We start from the raw sequence: 20,644 nt of genomic DNA, 5'->3' as shown, positions 1-20,644 counted from the left end.
AAAAACAATAAAAAGTACGAGACAAAATACACGAAGAACTACCAACCAAATAACGGACAAAATGAATGACAACATTCAAAGAAAAATACACTAAAAAATGCAAGACTAAAAATCACGGCTAAGTACGTGACAAACTGCAAAATACATGACAAAATAAATGACAAATACACAAAAACAATAAAAAGTACATGGCAAACTACACGATGAAGATGAACAAGTAAAATACAATATACGCAGTAAAATACACGACAAAATACCCACTGGGAAAAAGTGAGACAGGATTAGGGGTGCGTACACACCATTAAATATCGAGAAAAAAAAAAAAATACAAGTTTCTGAAACTCAAAACAGAATCTTCCTACAGTATGTTATGTGTTGATTTATTTAGCGTATATTTGTGGCTTTCTGCGGCTACATTTCTTTGCGCATATGTCGGAATCGGTCGTCCATACGTACGCACCACGTCAAAAACAAAGTCAACAAACACACGTCCGGCAAGCCACGCCCCTCCCAGGAAGTGAAGGGCGTGGCTTGGCCCTTCCCTTCCTGGGAGGGGCGTGGCCTGCGAGGCTACAAGGAAGGCTACATTTCTCGGACAGTAAGCCCCGGGTTACGGCATCCCTTCTTATTAACGTTCTCACGAGACCATGCAGAGTAAGACGATCGTTTTGACCCCTCGTTAAGGCGTTTCCCCCACTGTATGACAACAACAAATGCGTGCTTAAAAATAGACCCCAGGTTACAACCTCCCTTTTTACAGATGTTTTCACGTTACCATGTGGAGTAAGACGATTGTCTTGACCCCTCCTTATGGTATTTTCCCCCCACTATACAACATCAATAACAAATGATTTTGGGTGCCTAAAAAATTTGCAAAAGTAGACCCCCGGGTTCCAGCATCCCACACTATTGATGTTTTCACATTACAACGTGGAGTAAGATGATTGTTTTGACCCCTCGTTAAGGCATGTTCCCCTTTTTATGACATCAACAACGAATGACTTTGCGTGCTTAAAAATAGACCCCCGAGATACAGCGTTGCTTTTTATAGATGTTTTCACGTCAATGTGGAGGAAGACAATTGTCTTGACCCCTCCTTAAGGTATTTTCCCCACTCTACAACATCAACAAGAAATTATTTTGCATGCCCAAAATCTTGCAAAAGTAGAGCCCCAAGTTACAGCGTCCCTTCCTCTTGATGTTTTCACGTTATGAAGTGGAGAAAGATGACCCCTCGTTACAGCATTTTCCCCTCCCAACAAAAACTCAGAAAATGTAATCATTGCAATATTGGTGCTATGACGAGTTTCGTCTCTAAGATGCATGTCCGCTATCGGTCGGCGGCTGCTCTGCCATTCGTTTGCATCACGGTATTATGAAAGGTGCCGATACGCTATCGGTTGACCTCCTTCCCACAATGCCTTTCTCTCTCTTTAGGATTTCGTGCGCATTATAAAGATTTTTCAAGTTAGTACGATACAGTATTGAATTTTTTGTGCTGTAATCATAAGGTTTTTTTGTGTGAAGGCTTGCAGTGATGCTAAAGGGGCAAGCAAAAACATACTAAACATAGAAATATTGTTTGTGAACTAGGCACATGCATCGTTATTCCCGATAAAGAATATGGCCGTAACCCATTAATCATCAGACAATTATTACGAATAAAGAGGCGATTACATCCACATCATTTTAATCACCACTCCGCATCCGCTCGCCAACTCCACTATACCAGCTCAAACCGTGTCACACCAATAGTAAATGAAAAGTCATTTTTCCTTTACATGTATATTTGTTAACCATATATACGTATATTATAGATACAATATATGTTATTCATATTTGATATCCCAAATTAATGTCTGTACATGGGGCTAATTCTCCGCCTTACAACAATTTCCTCAGAAAGGGTTTATGCCATATCCCGGGGTCCACTGTTTGGGAAAAAAAAACACTCTCACGCGCATACACAAGTCAGTCCATGGACAATTTTGTCTTTGTTTACAAGGAAATCCAAAATGCACTTAAGAAGACTCCGACTCCATCGGCGGGAGGGAAAAAATAACAATAATATATCTTGTTTTAGAATTTCTCTTTTTTGATATAGTTGTATGCCCCATATCGAGTGCATTTGTTTGTTGGTTTCAATTTCCACTTGATTTCTTCATGCTCTCTCTCTCCCCTTGTGCCTCAGATACACTTTAAGGATTATGACTAGTGAATATAGCTAAAGAGGCCGAGTCAGTCGAGGATTTCAAAATAAAAGAATTGTTGATAGGAGCGTGAACGTCGGAGCGATGGGAATATCACCGTGGTACCATTGTACAGAACAATAAATAGCCGTCTCTCTCTCTGACAGCGAACGAGTCTTTTTTGGAATTTTTTCTCCGAGTATCCTTCTGTTGAAAGATAAAATAATCAAATAAAAGATATCGTATACAAAAATACCCAATATAATGTCTTGATATAGAGTATTTACATAGTGCTACACTGTCATAAATGAAGGTAATATGCAAATGTGGGGGTGGGGTTTCATGTAGGATTTTACTCTCCCGGGTGGAGTTCAAGAGCCTCATGGCACGAGGAAGAAATGATCTCCTCAGTCTGTCCGTGGAACAAGACTGGAACAAGAAGCTGCTCTTCTGTTTGGAGATGATGCCGTGTAAGTGGAGGTCACGAATTGTCCATGATGTCTTAAAGGTGGTTGGATTTCAACATGGAAGTAAAACTGTTTCGTCTGGTACCTTTTGCAAGTTTGGTCTTCAAAGATACTTGGAAAATATTCCAGTATGAAAACGTCAAAAACAGCTTTAAATTCAGTGCCGCTACAGTAATACTACAAAAAATACTTCAGAACTACTACAAAATGACCAAGACAATAAAAGTATAATACCAAATCTACTAACGAAACATTACAACTACAGTAATAATACGAATGTACTACTTCAGAAATACCTCAAAAATACTACTCCAGAGATACTTCAAAATCAAACTAGATTATTACTACAAAATACTTCAGGACTACTACAAAAATACCAACACAAAGTATAATACCAAATCTACTAACGAAAAATGACAACTACAGTAATACTACAGAAATACTACAAAGATACCACTGCAGAGATACTACAAAACTAAACTACAGTATTACTACAAAAATACTTTAGAACTACTACAAATATAAAATCAAACTATACTTCCAAAATAATACTACAGGAATAATGCAAAAGTACTCCATGGATAAACTACAGTAATGCTACTAAAAAGTATAAAAGAACTACAACTACAGTAATTCTACAAAAGCAAATATCAAATGAAGTGCTTAAAAGAGAGACTAATATGTAGTTTTGCTATGATTGTGAATGTTTTGTAAATAATGTATCTTAACCGAATAGAAAGAAAAATATTTGTCTGCGTGTATATTCATTAATCAAGGATAAAAATGAGCTAAGTCTTTAACCCAATGCAAGAGGGATTGTACCGCCATCGTGTGGCCATCTAAAAACACGCACCCAGCTCTCCTAAAACCCAGCTCGCATTTTACTGTATTTTCTCCACATTTTCGCTTTTTTATTAGCACTGTATGAATATTATGCGATATATTCATACAGTTTGGATGTTTTTTGATTTTTAGATTCTATATTTTTCACCTTCAGTTAGTCATCGGATAGCAATTTTGCCCATTTCAAAACAGATTTGTTTTTCGTTGAAAAAACGACTTAAAATTCGCAAAATTATCAAACAATATTAGGTCATTTTGCCATTTTAAGCAATACTTTAAATTCATTTTGAATTTAATTTTTTGTATCGGCATATTGTTTTGATCATTTTACCTAATATCTTCCATTTTTAGATTCTATTTCTGACGTAGTGTATTTGAATATTGTTATTTATTCTTGTATTTGGATTGTTTTTGTAAAGAACAAAAAATGATGTCATATATTCGCAATATTATCGACAATATTATGTCATTTGACCATTTCAAGCAATAATTTAACAATTTATTTTTAAAAGTATTTTATACTGGAAAATCGTTTATTAGTTTATTTTTCTCCAGTGATTTTAAATATCTTTAATGAATAGTTCTTAAATTCATTTGTACATGTATTTGAACTACTTTCTACATTTACTTATTTTTGTAAAGATAATACAAGTCAAAGTTATCTACAATATTATGTAATTTGCCAATTTTAAGCAGGACTCTTTATATTTGTTTTGAAACGTATTGAATATCAGTAAATCGCTTTAATCATTTTAACTCGTGTTTTTATATTTTCAGATTATATTTCTGAATGTTTTTTTTTCCGCTTAACAATTTAACCACCATGGAAGGACATTTTGCCAATTCAAAATATTTTAATTTTTTTTTTTTATAATATTTTAACTGAATATTATTTGGCAAAAGTACTTCAAGTCTGCAAAATGATCCAAAATATGAAGGTAAGTTTGCCTATTCTAAGTACTCTAAGTGTGTTCACATTTTGAAGGTCTTATTTTTACAATAATGAATTGAATGTCTTTTAAGACTTGAAGGATCGGCGGGAACCCCGAGTTTCCTCATCATACACTTATAAGCTCTACCACGCAGATAAGACGGGAGAAATGAAAAGGTTTGAGAGTTGAATATAAGACTTGTCGATAAAACTGAAGACCTTTTCCAGGCCTTAATCGGTGTCTCAAACTCGTGAGAAAAAGTGAGCGGACACTAGGGGGCAGACGACTCTGAAAAGTTGCCAGCCCAGCCATAAAGTTGCCTCCCGCATTTTGCACAACTCGAAACACAATAAGACGACGAATCGCAGTATTAATGATTGATCATCAGATATATATAACAGAACAACACTTTCAAATTCAATTGATTCAAAATCTACTTATAACATTGATTGCATGGATATGACATGGCTGTTTTCCATCTGCCATCCGTATGTCCCTGTATTGACTCATCTTCATTCATGCAATGTTTGCGTTGCATCAGCTGCTACAAGCCACGTGAACTCCTCTTTCCACCATGTTTTTATTCTATGTTTACGTTTTGGAGCGTCATCCATTTTGTTAGCTTCTTTTGAATCTTTCTTCTGGGCCTGAGGTTTCGGCTTGATTCCTAACCACTTCTCCATTTTTCTTGTGTTCTCGACCTACTTTGGAAAATGATATTCAAACGCACGACCTTATAATGCTCGGGAAAGTCCGGAAGCAAAGTTATTTGATGCGGGCTTCTGATTGGCTGCCTAGTATGCAAATTGCCAAACGAAATTCAGAAATTTCCAAAATGAATAAGGATTTTGAAATCATAATGAAGCAAACGTTTGATTTGGAAAAAAATAAAAACGAAAGTTTTTTTTTTTATTAACGAAAAAGTTGTCGGCCACCCGGGCGGAGAGGTTTTTTGAAGTGGTACGCCCGACGTAAAAGGGGCAGACCTTATTTCGGACGCTGCCTTAATTTGCAGTGATCACATTTAAGACTTGGCCAAGTTTTGAAGACCTGGAGGGAACTCTTCCTGCACACAAGGAATAAAAACCAAAAAGACAAATTCGAGATGAAAGAATCTTTATTATGCATTAGACAGGAACACAATCTTTCTAAAGTTTTTAAAGATATTTTGAAACACACTGTGGATTTCCCCTCTCACATATAAGAAACACTGCAATCTTTACAGCCTTCAATAAAAAAAAAAACATTTCATGTCTCGTGTCATATCTCGGGCTGGATGGTTTCCCAAGCTTCCGTTTTCGTGAAACACAATCAGCGTCACAGCAATGGAGTGAAAATCAAACGCAGAAATATAGAAGCTCGCAATAAAAAGAACGAGGGGAGAAAACCAAGACAGGTAAAATCCAGGAGCCAATCGCCAACGAGCATAAAATTCAAAGAAACTGAAGCCGCTCCCGAATGACTTCATCAAACGCTTATATTGCTTTTTTCTCCTCTCCTTCGGACTTTTGCGCAACCCGCCGTGGAAAAACAATCGACGTGGTGGTCATCGGCGAGGTTCTTGGCGTAAAAGTGAAAAGACGTGACCGACCGGCGCCACCAGAGCATCAAAACGGCCGACTTACATGGAGCGCGGACGTCTTTGGCCGTCAATGGCACTTGATGTCAAAAGCCGATAAAACGAAGGAAGAATGCGTGGCCGCATCCTAACCCGGCTTAGAATACTGTGAATATAGCCTAAATTCCGGACTACAAGACGTCATTTCTTTTTCTACATCTTGAAAACTGCGGGATACGAAACTTAATTGTTTTCATACTTTACGTTTTCTATGTCTATCTATCTACCCTGGCATCAATCTACCCTCTCTATCTCTACTCCCTAAGAGACAGCAAGGCAAAGAAAAGGAGGGCGAGGGACCGAAAGGTCCTGCACACCCTAGTTATAGGGTCTCTAAATGTGAGAGGATGTGGAAGTAAAGCGACTGAGTGGAAGTAAGAGGAGATCGGAAGGATGATGACTAAAAGGAAGGTTGATGTGTTTGTTATGTAAAACACGTTACCCCTGAAAAACACAGGAAACATGAATCAAAGTATCAGCCGGCATTGTTATTATTTGATCAAATGACGAAACATCACACGGTAAAAGAAAACGTGCTGAATAATTAGCTTTTATCTAGAAAGCAGATTTGGCGGTTTTGTTGAATTTTGTCCAATAGGGTGTGTCTCTCTCAAAAGAGATAAACCGAAATATTATTTTTGGCTTTGGCTCAAAAAGGTTACTTTGTCGTCACTTATTTTATGCCTCGGGGCCTGCGGATAAGCTTGTGAAGGCCTTCGGGCGGATTCCTGAGCCTGGCGACAGAGTAACGGCTGAAAACACATCTGGTAGCAGCGAAACCAGGGGGGAAAGCAATAAACGGAAGCTGATGAGCCAATTTGTAATTATTTAATGCGTATTCGTGTTAAAATAATAATGACGTCACATGATTTTAATATTTTTGATGTCATTTCTGCCCAGTGCTCTGAATGTGAACCAATTAAAGGAAGCACAGGTAAATGACGGGGCCATCCACAGAAAATGAACTCATTGTGCTGCGATTAAGACACTCGTTTGCGGACTGTGTCTGCAACTGTCAATCTTAATCAACTAACTCAGTTTTTAAGCTTTCAAAACAGATTCGGGTTGGGATAAATAAAAAAATGACAAGTCATGCCATCGCTCATTAGTCTCAACAAAACCATTTGACATCTCCATGAAACATTTTTTATAGTTAATATTAATTCAATTTGCATTCAAATATACGCAGTAGAAGGACAAAAACACTCTCAAAACTCAAATTCTGCACCCTGTACAATCACAAGGGCCTATAGACATGCAGGGCCTTGCGGCTGATCTTAAGCTCTCCCATCCCTTGCACATATGACAAAAGTCAGAAGAAAAATCAGTTTACATTCCTACACTAGATACTAATTAAGGAGATGTACAAGTTAGTTATTGGGCTGACGGTCAGCGGACTGATAACAGCCTAATGTGACGTCATGGTTTATTAACCGGTTAGGAAAAATATACATAATATATTATATCCTATAATATAGGAAAAATATACTCAAATATTTGTGTTCCTATTCATCACGCTACAACCGGTTTCCAAATGGAGTCAAATAAGGTTGGATTTGATTCCATTTATTTCTTTGGATTTTTTTTGAATAATCGAGTAATGCTAATCGAGAGCTTCATTCTGCTTACTTACTATTGGAAACCTGCAAAGGAGATTGAATAAGATGTGAAATCTGTTTATTATTTTAACTGCTTTGGCTCAATACTCGGTCTCCTCTCCATCACGTTGTCATGTGCGCGAGGGATGGGAGAGCTTAAGATCAGTCACATAGCTCAGTATTTGCAAGGCTTCTGCATTTTAGTCAGCAGAGTTTTGTTTCGAGAATGTTTTTGTCGCATTTCTGCGTTCGTGCCAATTCAATTGATATGAACTGCTCCGTACTAGACATTTCCCCGCAGATCTTTTTTTATGTATGTAAGAAATGGACACAAAGTAGTTTATGATTATGGCAGTTTAAGGCTGTAAAGTCGGCTTAAACGTATTTACTCAAGGTGTGTATTTATAATCAGTTTGATGTTCCTTTTGGCCGTCTCCTAGTTTTCTTGTCTTTGTTTGAAGGTGTTGGTACTTTTCCAGGGGGGTGGGGGGGTCTTTTGCCTTTTGTCTCAACAACGCAGTACTTTTGCATGTCTTCTTATTTCAATAAAACACAAAGGCAGACTGGGGAAAAGCCAGAGGGAGCGAGACAAGAGCGAGTAAATTATACGTTCCTCCCGCTCTTTCTCCAGCTGCACTTGTAAAAATATTAAACAAGTCTTTGCCTGAATTTCCTTCTAGAGTTAGCTCATTTTTGTCGCTCTCCCACACATCAGTGGTCTATTTAGACCCAAGAAAATCGAGTGCGCCTCGTAAAAAACAAAAACAAAGTCGAGTTTCTTACTTAAATGCATTCTCCTTTTCGTCAGGTGCGCCTTGTAGTCCGGAATTGACCCTAAATGACAGACGATTAAAAGCGTGACCCGTTTTTGCCAGCTCCGCTGCCCCCTATTGGCGAAATCCACCAAGCCCTTCGACGGGTTTTGCGGACGAACATTTCGGAAGGAAGCTCGATACGAAGACTGGATTTCATCCGGTCCCGTTTCAAACCCCGAACCCTTCAAGTGAGCCGGCTCGAGTCTCGTCAGACCGCAGCCGTTAAAAATGGCCGCCGCCGACCCGCGGAGGAAATAAATCGTCACGCGTTGTGCTTTGACTAATAGAGCAGCGCACGATATAAATACAAATCTCTTTTCTTGAGAAGTACATTCACGGTGATTCCTTAGATTCATTTACATTTTTTTTTTTCGTTCTTCGCGTTTATAAAATAGACTCCTCTAAATATAATCTGGCTACTCTCTCCTGTTACTATGTTACATGAGCAACATTAAAGCGACATCACTAAAAACACAATCACAAGGAAGTTATGGCTTTGCTCAAACGCTGGCTCCCACTCTGGATCTTTTATTTTGAAAATCAACCCTTATTTTGAAAACGTCGAGCTCCCGCAAAAAGCAAAACCCTCAGCGTCAGACGGGAGTGTTAATTAGAACCTTCTTCAAAGTGTTCGATTGAGTTTCGTTGCTCCCAAATTATATTTAAAGAGTTCTCTCGAAGAATGTTGAATTAACACTCACAAACGTGACACACGCGCTTGAGATTTTGCGTACAATGATATAAAGACAGTCTTGGGAGAAATCTCTGGGTAGAATACTGTAAAGTAGGCTTAAAAGTATTTGCTCAAGGTGTGTATTTCTAATCAGTTTGATGTTTTCTTTTGGTGTCTCTCAGTTCCCCTGTCTTTGCTTGAAGGTGTTGGTAACTTTCCAGGGGGAGCGGGGTGATCTTTTATCCTATGTATTTTGTATCGTGATCTCAAAAAAACACAAAGGCAGGCTGGGGCAAAGCCAGAAGGAGCGTGGCTAGCGAGACGAAAGCTCCTCCCGGTCCTTCTCCAACTGCAGTTGTAAAAAACTAAACAAGTCTTTGCCTGAATTTCCTTCTACGGCTAGCCAATCATTTCTTTTAGCTCTCCCACACTTCAGTGATCGTTTTAGAGCCCACAAATATGAATTAGAAGGCAAAATAACCCCCCGTTTGAATGTATTTTTCCACACAAAATGAGAAACTGCTGGGAGAGGTCAAAACAGCTGACGTTTTCTGCCCAAATCACAAACCCAAAGCGTATTTTTCCGTTTCAAAGTAAAACAAATTTGGGGATCCACTTTGCCTTGAAACCTTGGGTGGGATTCACTTGCCAATTTTTCAATGAATACCGGAAAAGTCGGCTTTTATACGCTTGTCAATACGCATCGAAATGATTTAAGTGCACTTTAAGGGGCAGATGCCGACAATCCGTACTCCGGTTTACGAGAGAGCGCGGGCGCAGCTTAAAGCCTTTCCGGGAGATCTTCTGGCATTGTCCTTCCGACTCCAAGGCACTGCTTTAACTGTAAACACGGCAGGGTGAGAAAATAACCTCGGGCGGGGGGGGGGAAAGATTAAACACGTGCCGAGAGTGTGAAATGTACGCCGTGGCGTATAACGGTCAAGAATGAGAAGAGTGAAAACAAATCTGACACGCTATTATTGTTGGCGATGGCTTACCGGCACGCTCGTATATTTATATATCCGTATCTCTCTGGGACGTTTGGCTCGAAACTTTAACGGTTCCCGCGCTGTAGCGCCACCGTCCGGTTCTTTCGAACCCGACCGATCCCTGCACGTGAATGCTGGCAACGGAAACCTTTTATTCTTACAGGGTTTCCCCCAGGGGTTCCTAAACATGGCGGGCCACCTATGCAGGTTATAGAGGACTAGTAGTTGCCAACAGTTGCTTTCTTTGACCAAAGAGTTGCTTCGTTTTGACACCACCAGGCTTAGCAAGTTTTTGGAGGGAAACCCTGCCATTCAACTCTACCTTACAGTGTCTCTACTGCAAGCCAGTGTCACTGTAAAGATAATGCGACTACGATAAGCCATTCCCTGCAATCTTAGTTCTACATCTTTGAGGCTTTACAGGCAGTTTGGCCTATTTTCCTCCTCAAGGTACCAGTGTATACGGTCACGTGACCTTCGGATATGCCTACGTCAAGAAATACAATCTATTATAAACACTTATAAGACATTTTTCTACGTTAGCCGTAGTGCACGAGTGCTCTTAAATGGACAGTGTGTATTATTTGACCGCTAGGTGTCGCTGTGCAGGATGAACACAGAGAATAATACAAACTACGGTGACGAAAGTGACCGTAAGACCCGATTTGCCTTTTTGCGAAGATGAGGGGAAAAAAAAGAAGGAGGACATTATTTTTCTTAAAAAAGAAAAGCAAAAAAATGAATCCAAAAGGGAAGAAAGTAAAGGGAAAAATGGCAGATTTTTTTTAAAAAAAGACAGAAAGAGAAATGAATATATAAAAGGATAACAAAGGAAAACAAAAGAAACGAGAAAAACTGAAAGAAAATAGATTAAAAGGGAGAAAAAAAATGAAAATAATAATAATAAAATAAATACCAAAAGGAAAAACCTAAGGACGTGGAAATAAAATATAAAAAAATGAAAGAAAAAAGGTATTAAAAATGACAAAAAGAAAAAAGAAGGAATATATAAAAAGGAAAACAAAAGAAACACGAAAAAAAAGAAAAAAAAAATAGATTAAAAGGGAAAAAAATAATAATAATAAAATGCAAAAAGGTAAAACGTGAGAACGAAAAAAAAAAACAGGAAAAAAAATGAAAAAAGGTATTTAAAAAAGACAAAAAGAGGGAAAACAAAAGAACAAGAAATTTTTTTAAAATAAAAAATGATTTTCTTTTAGGGTTAGGCAGACAACTGTCAGCTCTTTGTGAGCCTCACGTTAGGTCAAATAAATAAATTTTTCGTCCTATGAGAATGAAAAAAACACGTTTATTCATACAAAATATTTCTTAACCTCAAAGAGGCGCTGAACAATACACACTGTCCCTTTAAAAGAAATCCACGGCATGACACGAGGACAGGAGCCCGCCGCACTTCGCATCATCTCAGCGACTGTCCGTAAAGAGGACCGCACCATGACATTAGATATTCAAATATAAATACAGAAACCAAAAATCAACAATACCGGTTATTCAAAATCACGACGAGGCAACGGAAAAATACCTGTAAATGTTTTAAAGATGCGGAATGACGATCGCTTCGCTTTGACTAGAGAAGGAAAACAAAAAAGAAAAAACAGCAAGGTAAGACATTTCACAGTACCATGGTACTGCAGTTTTCTATTTGCGGCCCTGAACAGAGATGACGCCTGCACAGGATGGGCGCTTTTTACGCCTGGACTAGCGTACGGCGCCACCTAAAGGTTCCTTCGAGTTCTGCGGCGAAATCAAGGAAGCGGACGGTACGCCACGATCCGAAAACGAGCAGTTATGACGAATGAGTCGCTAAGGAAAAAGGAAACCGTAGATATAAACGCTATCAACAATAGTAACGAGTCGTCCTCAAGAGAAATGATTCTGATTGGCTGTCGACATTTCAAGAGGTTTTTTTTTTGCCATTTTTCAAAACGAATCGGCGTGAACGTGTATGTCTCGGTGTGCGAGCGAGCATGCTGGCCTGTGCGAGGAGGACGGGGACGGGCTTCGGCTCCGACGTTCCTTCACCAGTTCATGATGCAGTTCCTGTTCAAGGTCATGAAGTAGACTTGGCTGCTCCCTCCCGAGCGCACCGAGGCGAAAAAGACCTGCGGAGGGGTGGAGATAGATACCGGTTTCTTCAATATATTCGAGTTCAGTTGGATTGGCTCTCGTTTCCTTTTTTCTTTCCCATTCTTTTTTAAAATATTTATAAATATTCGTCATCAGTATATGGTTTTCTGTGCTTTGCTATGCAGTGAGCAATGTGATAGCTTGCTTCAGTGGTGGTATTTTTAGCAGTGACAAAGGTCTTCAGGGTCTGTGTTTGTTTTGCACCTGGACACTGCGTTTTAATGTCCCCGCCATGTCAGACTCATTCTCGAATTCATGTTCGTGTTTCGTCTCATAATGACGTTTAAGACTTGACGTGCGAGGTACAACGCTCTCGAGGCATAATGCACAAACAGCACGGTCATTTTTTGCACAAAGCTTCGGTCATCTGGCCGGAAAGAGCGCGATGTTTTTGCTCGAGGGGCCGTCATGATTCGGTCATTTATCGCGCGCGTGTGTTTCGTTGGCTGGGTCAAAATACGGATTTCTCCTCGGCGCCGCGCGGTCACACACTCACACATGAAGCAGAGGAGGAGGGGTGCTACCGTGAATGAAATGAAATGAAATGATCTGCATTTATATAGCGCTTTTCAAGTCAATGACTTCCCAAAGCGCTTTACAATGTGCTTCACATTTCCCAATAGCGGCCTTGCAGCCATGTAAGGCGCTAACCTGCTTATTGGGGGTATTAGGGGTTCAGTGTCTTACCCAAGGACGCTTCGACATGTAACACGGACGAGCCGGGATTCGAACTGGGATCCCTTGATCCCAAGACGAGCGCTCTACCTCCTGAGCTACTGCCGCCCCTAAATAACTGAAAATGTCTACATTTCAGGTAAAAATGCACATTTTTTAAATATAATCATTTTTCTGGTGTTTGGAGATGATGCTGTGTAGTGGATGTGATGTATTATATAATATATGTTATATATGATGATGTTATATGTGATGTAGGCTTCTATACGGGTAACTACAGTTCCTAAATACAGGTGTAACTGCGTAGTGGAGAGCAGTTAAAGATTTGAACCCCATTTCAATTGAAATGACTTTTTATGCATTTGTTCTTTTGAGCCTGGCAACAAAAAATGCTAATTGCTAATGCTAACTTTATGGAGGTAGCCAATAGCAAGTCAAGTCAAGTGTATTTGTTTGGCCCTGAATCACAAAGAGTCTCAAAGGGCTGCACAGACCACCGATTATTGCCAACTACAGACTATAATGACATGATTTAAAATCTACATGAGGGCAAGAAAAAAAAATCAAACCTCAATAGCAGTTCCAGTGAGCTAAGAAATATTACAGGCTAGTAAATCAATAGTAGAAAATCAGGATCGGGATTAGATTTGAGAAAATGTTTCAAATGAAATGCATTCTTAACGTTGTCTTTACTGGAGAAATGAACCAAGGTGAGTGGACATCCTATCAAAACGTGCTATCCAAACTCAAGAACCAAAACGCGGGCCCTTCTTAGTTCTTGCCTTGTCGTTCCTCTCGCAAAGGAACTTGAGCCTCTGCGCCCTCTTGTGCATGAAGACGCCGTCCAGGTGGCCGGTCTCCACCGAACGGATCTCGATGGCTTTTTCTCCCCAGCCCATGATCTGATTGGAGCAGATGTGAGCTGAAAACCAAAAGCGGCGGTTAGCGCCTCCGTTCCGGCCGAAAGGGGGCGGCGTTACGTACCGACGGAGGTGGGCATTTCTCCCCACTGCAGGACCACGTCCTTGATGATGCGTCCGTAGGTGTTGACGTAGACGCCCTCGTCTTCGTAGCAGAGGAGCATTTCCATGCCGTCCGAACTGGGCAGGAACACGATGGCGTGGGGCATAATGTGGCTCTGGATCTGTTGGGGTCAACGTGGGATTTAGTCAGGATTCCTACATCTTTTCTCATGGCCAAAGCGCTTATTTAAGACTATCAAAACCAATTTTCTCAAGTACCAGTAAAAAAAAGACTTATGATTTTTAGATCTTAAGGAAATGGCGGATATATTTGTAGATACGAACAATACTGTCATGATTACTGATGTCCATCACCTCTGGCACCAACAGACTCACGATTGGCTTCCTGTCCCTATTTAAACCCACCCCTTTCTGTCACCTGTTGTCAGTCCGTCTGCGAACTTCAGTTTCCACAAGGCAAGCCTTTTTCGACCCCGACCTGTTTTTTGCTCCCGTTTGTTCCCCGGCTTCAACCCGTTTTTTGATCCTGACCACGTCTACTCTCCTGGCTTACGACTCGTTTCCGACTACGACCACGTTTTGGCTCTCCTGTCCCGGTGACTGACCCACTTTTCCGTTCCCGACACCGCCATCGCTCGCCGCAGAAGTCCCACTTCCGCGTTCAGAGACTTGCTTCCCGCGTCCAGCAATCACCGGATCGTGCTCGCAACCCTTTCTCTCTCTTCCAATAAAACTTGTGAGAAACGCAACGCAAGTGGGTCCTGTCTCCGTTCTGGTCTTGACAGATACGTGTGTAAATGTTTTTAAGACAGGCAGCACGGCGACGCGGTGGTTAGCGCGTGTGCGGCACGGTTCTGAGGTCATGGGTTCAAATCCAGCTGCCAACCTTCCTGTGCGGAGTTTGCATGTTCTCCCCATGCTTGTGTGGGTTTCCTCCGGGCACTCCGGTTTCCTCCCACATTCCAAAAACATGCATGTTAATTGGCTGGTCGAAATTGTCCCTAGGTGTGAATGAGCGAGCGAATAGTCCCTTTCTGTGATTGGCTGGCAAGCAGTTGAGGGTGTCCCCTGCCCACTGCCCAAAGATAACTGGGAGGGCTCCAGCAACCCCGCGACCCTACTGAGGATAAGTGGTACAGATAATGGACGGATGGATGTTTTTGAGGCAAATCTCTCCGCACATAGGTGTTGGCTAAAATAATGGTAATATGTAGCCTACATTTTTATTTGAAGGAAGTTCTTCCCGTGACAATTTGCCACTGGGAAACACGTCCCGTAGTAAATGTCAGGCCATGCTTATTTGTTTAGCCCTTAATCACGAGAAGTCTCAAAGGGCTAAACGTCCATAATTGATGTGTAATCCTTGCACTAATACATTTTACTGCCCTGTATAGGTGTAGCATGCTAGCTATACTAGAAATAAGAAGCGGGTGACTGCATATTCTCTTTTATGACTGGATGCTTCACAGCTGACGCAGAAGAAGTCCGTCATATCTAAGATAGTGCTTAGTCTTATACCGTCTTGGCCGCCCACCCACGCAGGAGCTCGACTGGTTCTTCTGGACAGTGTGTAAAAGTACTTTTAGATGGGGAGGCGCCAAAGCAAGGAAGGCGTGCGCGTCTTACGTGAACCGGGATGTAAATGTCGTAGTTGTTCCCAGAATCCACGTCAATGGCGTGAAAACCCACGCAGGAGCCGTAGATGACCTTTAATCTCTGGCCCTCCTCTACAGTCAGGTCCACGAGGACCGGCCGATGCGGCAGGTCGCCAAAGGACTGACAAGAAGAGGGAGTTTCAGACACCTCCGTGAATATGAACAAAAGCTGGATCCCGAGTGTTCTCCTGAAACTACCTTGAAGGCCATGAATTTGTGATAAGGCTTGGGCGCCCAGGCGTACACCTCCACGGCGTTCTTCAAAGCAATCACCAGGAACTTGATCCGCTCGTATTTCACTGGATGGGAGAGGACTCCCGATCAATAATCCGACCTGAAGAATTTTTTTTACAAGCGCTCATCATTTTATCACTCACCGACTTTATAGTGCAGGCAGCCCTCCATCTCCCCCACGGTGGTCCAGCCTTGCTTCTTTTCCACTTCAGGGTCGTTGTGTAGGATCTTATTTCTCAGCCAGGCCAGGTAATAGACGCGCACTTTGTTTTTCTTGCCTTCAGTGGAACAGATTGGATTTGAGTCTGGAGCCTCTTGTGTTCAAAAACTGAAGAGCACCGCTGAGTTTTGCAGCGTTTAAAGCTGTCTTGGCCGAAACGTCATATATATTTCTGACACCCTTAATCACAAAGAGTCTCAAAGGGCTGCACAGACTACAGACTATGACCCCATCCCCTGATCTAAAACCTACATGAGGGCAAGGAAAAACTCAAAAACCTCAACATGAGAAAAATGAAGAAACTTTGAGAAAGGACCGCACAGGAGAATGACCAGGCTTCAATGGATGTTGCAATAACAAATAATGCACAGATATTGTGAAATAAAGGTTATTCATATGCTTAGTTGAGTGACATCCATTCTTTGATCTCAGTGAGGCAAGCCTCCAAATTTCCACCGTTTAGTGTGGCAGATTCCTCCATCGGAAGATAGAGTTGAAGGTCATCTGCGTAGCAATGGAAACTCATATTATACTTGCGAATAATATCACCTCATGGAAGCATGTAAATGCCGAAAAGAAGTGGGCAGAGTACTGAACCCTGCGGAACACCACAGGTCACACTAAAGGGCTCGGATGTCATTTTACCCTATTTAACAGTGCGTCCTATCTGAGAGGTAGGATCTGAACCATAAGAGGACGGTTCCTGAGAGACCAATCCATTTTTCCAACCGTTCTAGTAAGATATTATGGCCCACAGCGTCAAAGGCAGCACTAAGGTCCAGCAGCAGCAATGAAATGAAATGATCTGCATTTTATATAGCGCTTTTCAAGTCAATGACTTCCCAAAGCGCTTTACATTGTGCTTCACATTTCCCAATAGCGGCCTTGCAGCCATGTAAGGCGCTAACCTGCTTATTGGGGGTAATTGGGGGTTCAATGTCTTACCCAAGGACACTTCGACATGTAACACGGACAAGCCGGGATTCGAACTGGGATCCCTTAATCCTAAGACGATCGCTCTACCTCCTGAGCTACTGCCGCCCAAGAGTGATGAAGCGCCGGAGTCCATTGCCAGTAGAAGATCATTGGTTACCTTAATCAGGGCTGTCTCAGTAGAGTGGTTAGCCGAGTCCCGATTACATAGATTCAAAAAGATTGTTCTCGCATATAAAATCATTCAGCTGCTGTGCCGCAACTTTCTCGAGTATTTTAGAAAGAAACTAAAACTGCTCAAAGGGACATAGTATTGTGTGACCACTTTAAGTCAACGTACTGTGTAGTGCAACCGAAAACAAGTGCTCAAAAGGGCAAGCAAGAATACAAACTACGGACTCTCAAAGGGACCAAAGAGCACCGTTTTTCTGACCATTTTCTTGCCAGCTCCCTTTAGGTGAGGCTTGTGATATGTAAAATAAACACATTTCTCAACGTACGAGTATTCCCAAAAATATGCATGTTTATATATAGATTTTCTGGCTTACTATTTAAATCAATGAAAGGTGCTAAATAATACACACTGGCCCTTTAAAATGTGAATATGTCCAACAAGGAAATTGAAAGGGATATATATATATATACATACACGTTATATATAGACGTTATTTCAGACACTGCTAAAATCCTTTAAAATCCTGTCAAGCAGATTATCATTTATTGTTTTTATAGTACAACAAGAATAATACTGTTTTTTTAATTTTTTGAGTTTGGTCAGGCACTACTTAAAATGAGTAAAATGTGTATAGTTTGTTAACTATCACTTTAAATTGATAAATATATACTTTATTCATCCAGTCGGGAAATTCACACTTCCAGCAGTATCCTTGTGTTGAAAAATAAAATCATAAAATAAAGAATAGAAAAATACCCAATATAACGTTTTGATATGGAGTATTTAAATTGTGCTACGGAAAATACACACTGTCATAAAAATAGGGTCATATGCAAATGTGGGGGTGGGGTTTCATGTGGGCATTTACTCCCCCGGGTGGAGTTAAAGAGCCTCATGGCATGAGGAAGAAATGATCTCCTCAAAATGAGAAAATACATAAAGGGCCAAAATATTGGAAATGGCAGATGGTTGACCAGAAAAAAGGCCTTAGTTGGAAAACGATTCTGCTTCATTATATGTATGAGGAAAAAAACAAACAACTGCAAAAAGTCCAGTCTGAAAAATATGCTAAATGAAGTCAAAGAATTCCTGTAATTCCAATTTGTTAATGCCTGAAAAGCAGTACTCACCAGAAATGGTGATGAGCAGGTTAAGACCTTCCAGGACATCCATCTGCTGAAACCTGCGCGAGTTGATAAGTGGATAGACTTTGCCCTGTCCGCTTCGGTCCAGCAACTTCAAACCGTTTTCAGTCCCCACCAGAAGGTTGACGCCTAGAGACACGTGCATCAGACGGAGGATTAGGAGAGAAAGCCCATTTTTCTCCCCTCGACGGCACGAATGTCAAACACGAGCGATTGGTTTTCACCCCAGAGCGCGGCGCACAGGATCTCAGAGTTGAACCTCTTCTTATACTTTCGGATCTCCGGGGTGTCGGTGGGGGGGCGGGTGTTGGTGGGATTCACGTTCACCATGGAGCCTTTCCTCACCTCCATCTTCAGCTGTTCAAACCTCGAGCCTAAACAGAACCGGGAGAAAACGTGGAAGGTTCGGAGAGATGAGTCAACGATGCTCGATGACATCGATCGGTTGTTGTTGCCCTTAAAAAAACATTTTGACTCACTTGTAACAGAGATGTTATCTCCAGTAGCTCCGGGTGTCTGGTACATTCCAAGATCCACAAAAGTGGTGAAGGACGACTTGCCAGGAGCCTTCACCAAACATCTGGACTGAAACTAAATAAGTGCAGAGTAAAGATGAAGATAGTTTAGGGGCTGGGCAGTTTTTGAATTAATTTCATTGTTTTTTTCAAATCTAAATAAAAATTGGTGAGGGCGGCACAAGGGTGAGTGGTTAACGCGTCCGCGGCAAAGTTCTGAGGTCATGGGATCCAATCCAGCGACAAGCCTTCCTTTGTGGAATTTGCATGTTCTCCCCGTGCTTGCGCGGGTCTCCTCCCACACTCCAAAAACATGCATATCAGGTTAATTGGACGGTCCTAATTGTCCCTAGGAAGGAATGAGTGAGTCTCTGTGATTGTCTGGCAACCAGTAGAGGGCGTCCCCTGCCCACTGCCCGAAGATGGCTGGGATGGGCTCCAGCACTCCCGCAACCCTACTGAGGATAAGCGGTGCAGATAATGAATGGATGGATGGATAAAACTGGTGATGATTATCCAATACTAGTTAAATTGTGACATTTTAAGTTAATCACCAGCCGCCAGTAGCTGTTTTTGCAGCTGTCACCGTTAAAGTGACAGTGTATAATTCACTATTACAATGTTTTTGTAGCTTTTGAAGAAACTATAGGAGGCCCAAACTATACCACTTGGCAGAATTCAGAAGCCTATTTCCATATTGTCTTGTGTGAGCAAGTACGAATTTCAACCAGCGACAGGACATGAAAGCTGGATACACCTGAAGCGGCTGGGAAGAGTGAAGAATTGAAGTCGGTCAGAGCTGCTGGAGTCAATACCTTTAACTGCAAGGGGGAAGCACGACTAAAGAGGAAAATATGGCAATATCAAAGCAGAATTTTTCAAGTGTCGGAACCCTGAATCACGGAACATGGCAATGTTCGTTTGCATGATCGGGCGAGAGACACTGAAGGACTAACCCAGCTTTATTTACACCGAGCTGCGAACAATAACAGCAGCAGCTAGTGTCGAGCTATGGACTGCTGGCAGGTGGTTAACATGAGTGGCTAAAGAAGGAAACAGTGGGGGGGGGTGAAAAAAAAGTCAGAAATGCCTGAATCATGGGACTAGACATCCATCACATGCAGGGTTAGGCTGTCTGTTAAATGCTAAATATCGAGATACCTTTGCAAAATGGTTATCATAGCTTCCGTACTAGTAAGATGGCTGCCAAACATGTGAGTTTCGACGAAGCATTTCTCAAGTTGTGTAATATTACAAATTTATAAACCTAACATCCATCCATCCGTGATCTGCACCGCTTATCCTCAGTAGGGTCACGAGGGTGCTGGAGCCCATCCCAGCTATCTTCGGGCAGTGGGCAGGGGATACCCTCAACTGCTTGCCAGCCAGTCGCGGGGCACACAGAGACAGACAACTCACAGTTTTGGGAATGTGAGAGGAAACCCACGCAAGCACAGGGAGAACATGCAAACTCTGCACAGGAGGATTCGATCCCATGACCTTAGAACTGTGTTGCAGACGCGCCAACCACTGCGTCGCCGTGCTGCCCTTAACCTGATATCAGATTTATGAAGTAGAACATGTGTTTGACCTATTATTTGAATCAACCGTTTTATTCAAATGAATGAAGTATTTTGACACGACTAAGAGTCGCTATATAAAACACGCGCTGGGGCTTGAATGTTCTGTTGAAAATGATTAAAATGAAGGTATTTTTGTCCTAACATTTTGCATAGGGTGTCTCATCTCATTAGCTGCACCGCTTATCCTCAGTAGGGTCGCGGGGGTGCTGGAGCCCATCCCAGCAATCATCGGGCAGTGGGCAGGGGACACCTTG

General features: G+C 41.5%; 1 protein-coding gene across 2 annotated transcripts in view; it reads right to left on the bottom strand.

The window, feature by feature from the left end:
• Positions 1–5,530: 5,530 nt before the first annotated feature.
• mink1 (misshapen-like kinase 1) overlaps positions 5,531–20,644 on the bottom strand; it is a 50,013-nt gene continuing 34,899 nt past the window's right edge. For both annotated transcript variants that reach the window (XM_088321608.1, XM_088321609.1), the window contains 9 exons: positions 18,772–18,883; positions 18,517–18,666; positions 18,278–18,421; positions 15,963–16,097; positions 15,784–15,884; positions 15,557–15,706; positions 13,932–14,091; positions 13,730–13,869; positions 5,531–12,247 (listed from right to left, as the gene is read on the bottom strand). In XM_088321608.1, coding sequence (XP_088177734.1) covers positions 12,164–12,247; positions 13,730–13,869; positions 13,932–14,091; positions 15,557–15,706; positions 15,784–15,884; positions 15,963–16,097; positions 18,278–18,421; positions 18,517–18,666; positions 18,772–18,883 — 1,176 coding nt within the window. In that variant the 3' untranslated portion in view covers positions 5,531–12,163. The remainder of the gene's footprint in view (positions 12,248–13,729; positions 13,870–13,931; positions 14,092–15,556; positions 15,707–15,783; positions 15,885–15,962; positions 16,098–18,277; positions 18,422–18,516; positions 18,667–18,771; positions 18,884–20,644) is intronic.

This window comes from Urocampus carinirostris, chromosome 17, assembly GCF_059441175.1.
Source record: "Urocampus carinirostris isolate Australia breed hairy pipefish chromosome 17, RoL_Ucar_1.0, whole genome shotgun sequence".
NCBI classification, from domain to species: domain Eukaryota; kingdom Metazoa; phylum Chordata; class Actinopteri; order Syngnathiformes; family Syngnathidae; genus Urocampus; species Urocampus carinirostris.
The sequence above is the reverse complement of the archived record's forward strand: the minus strand, read 5'-3'. Positions and strand labels throughout refer to the sequence as shown.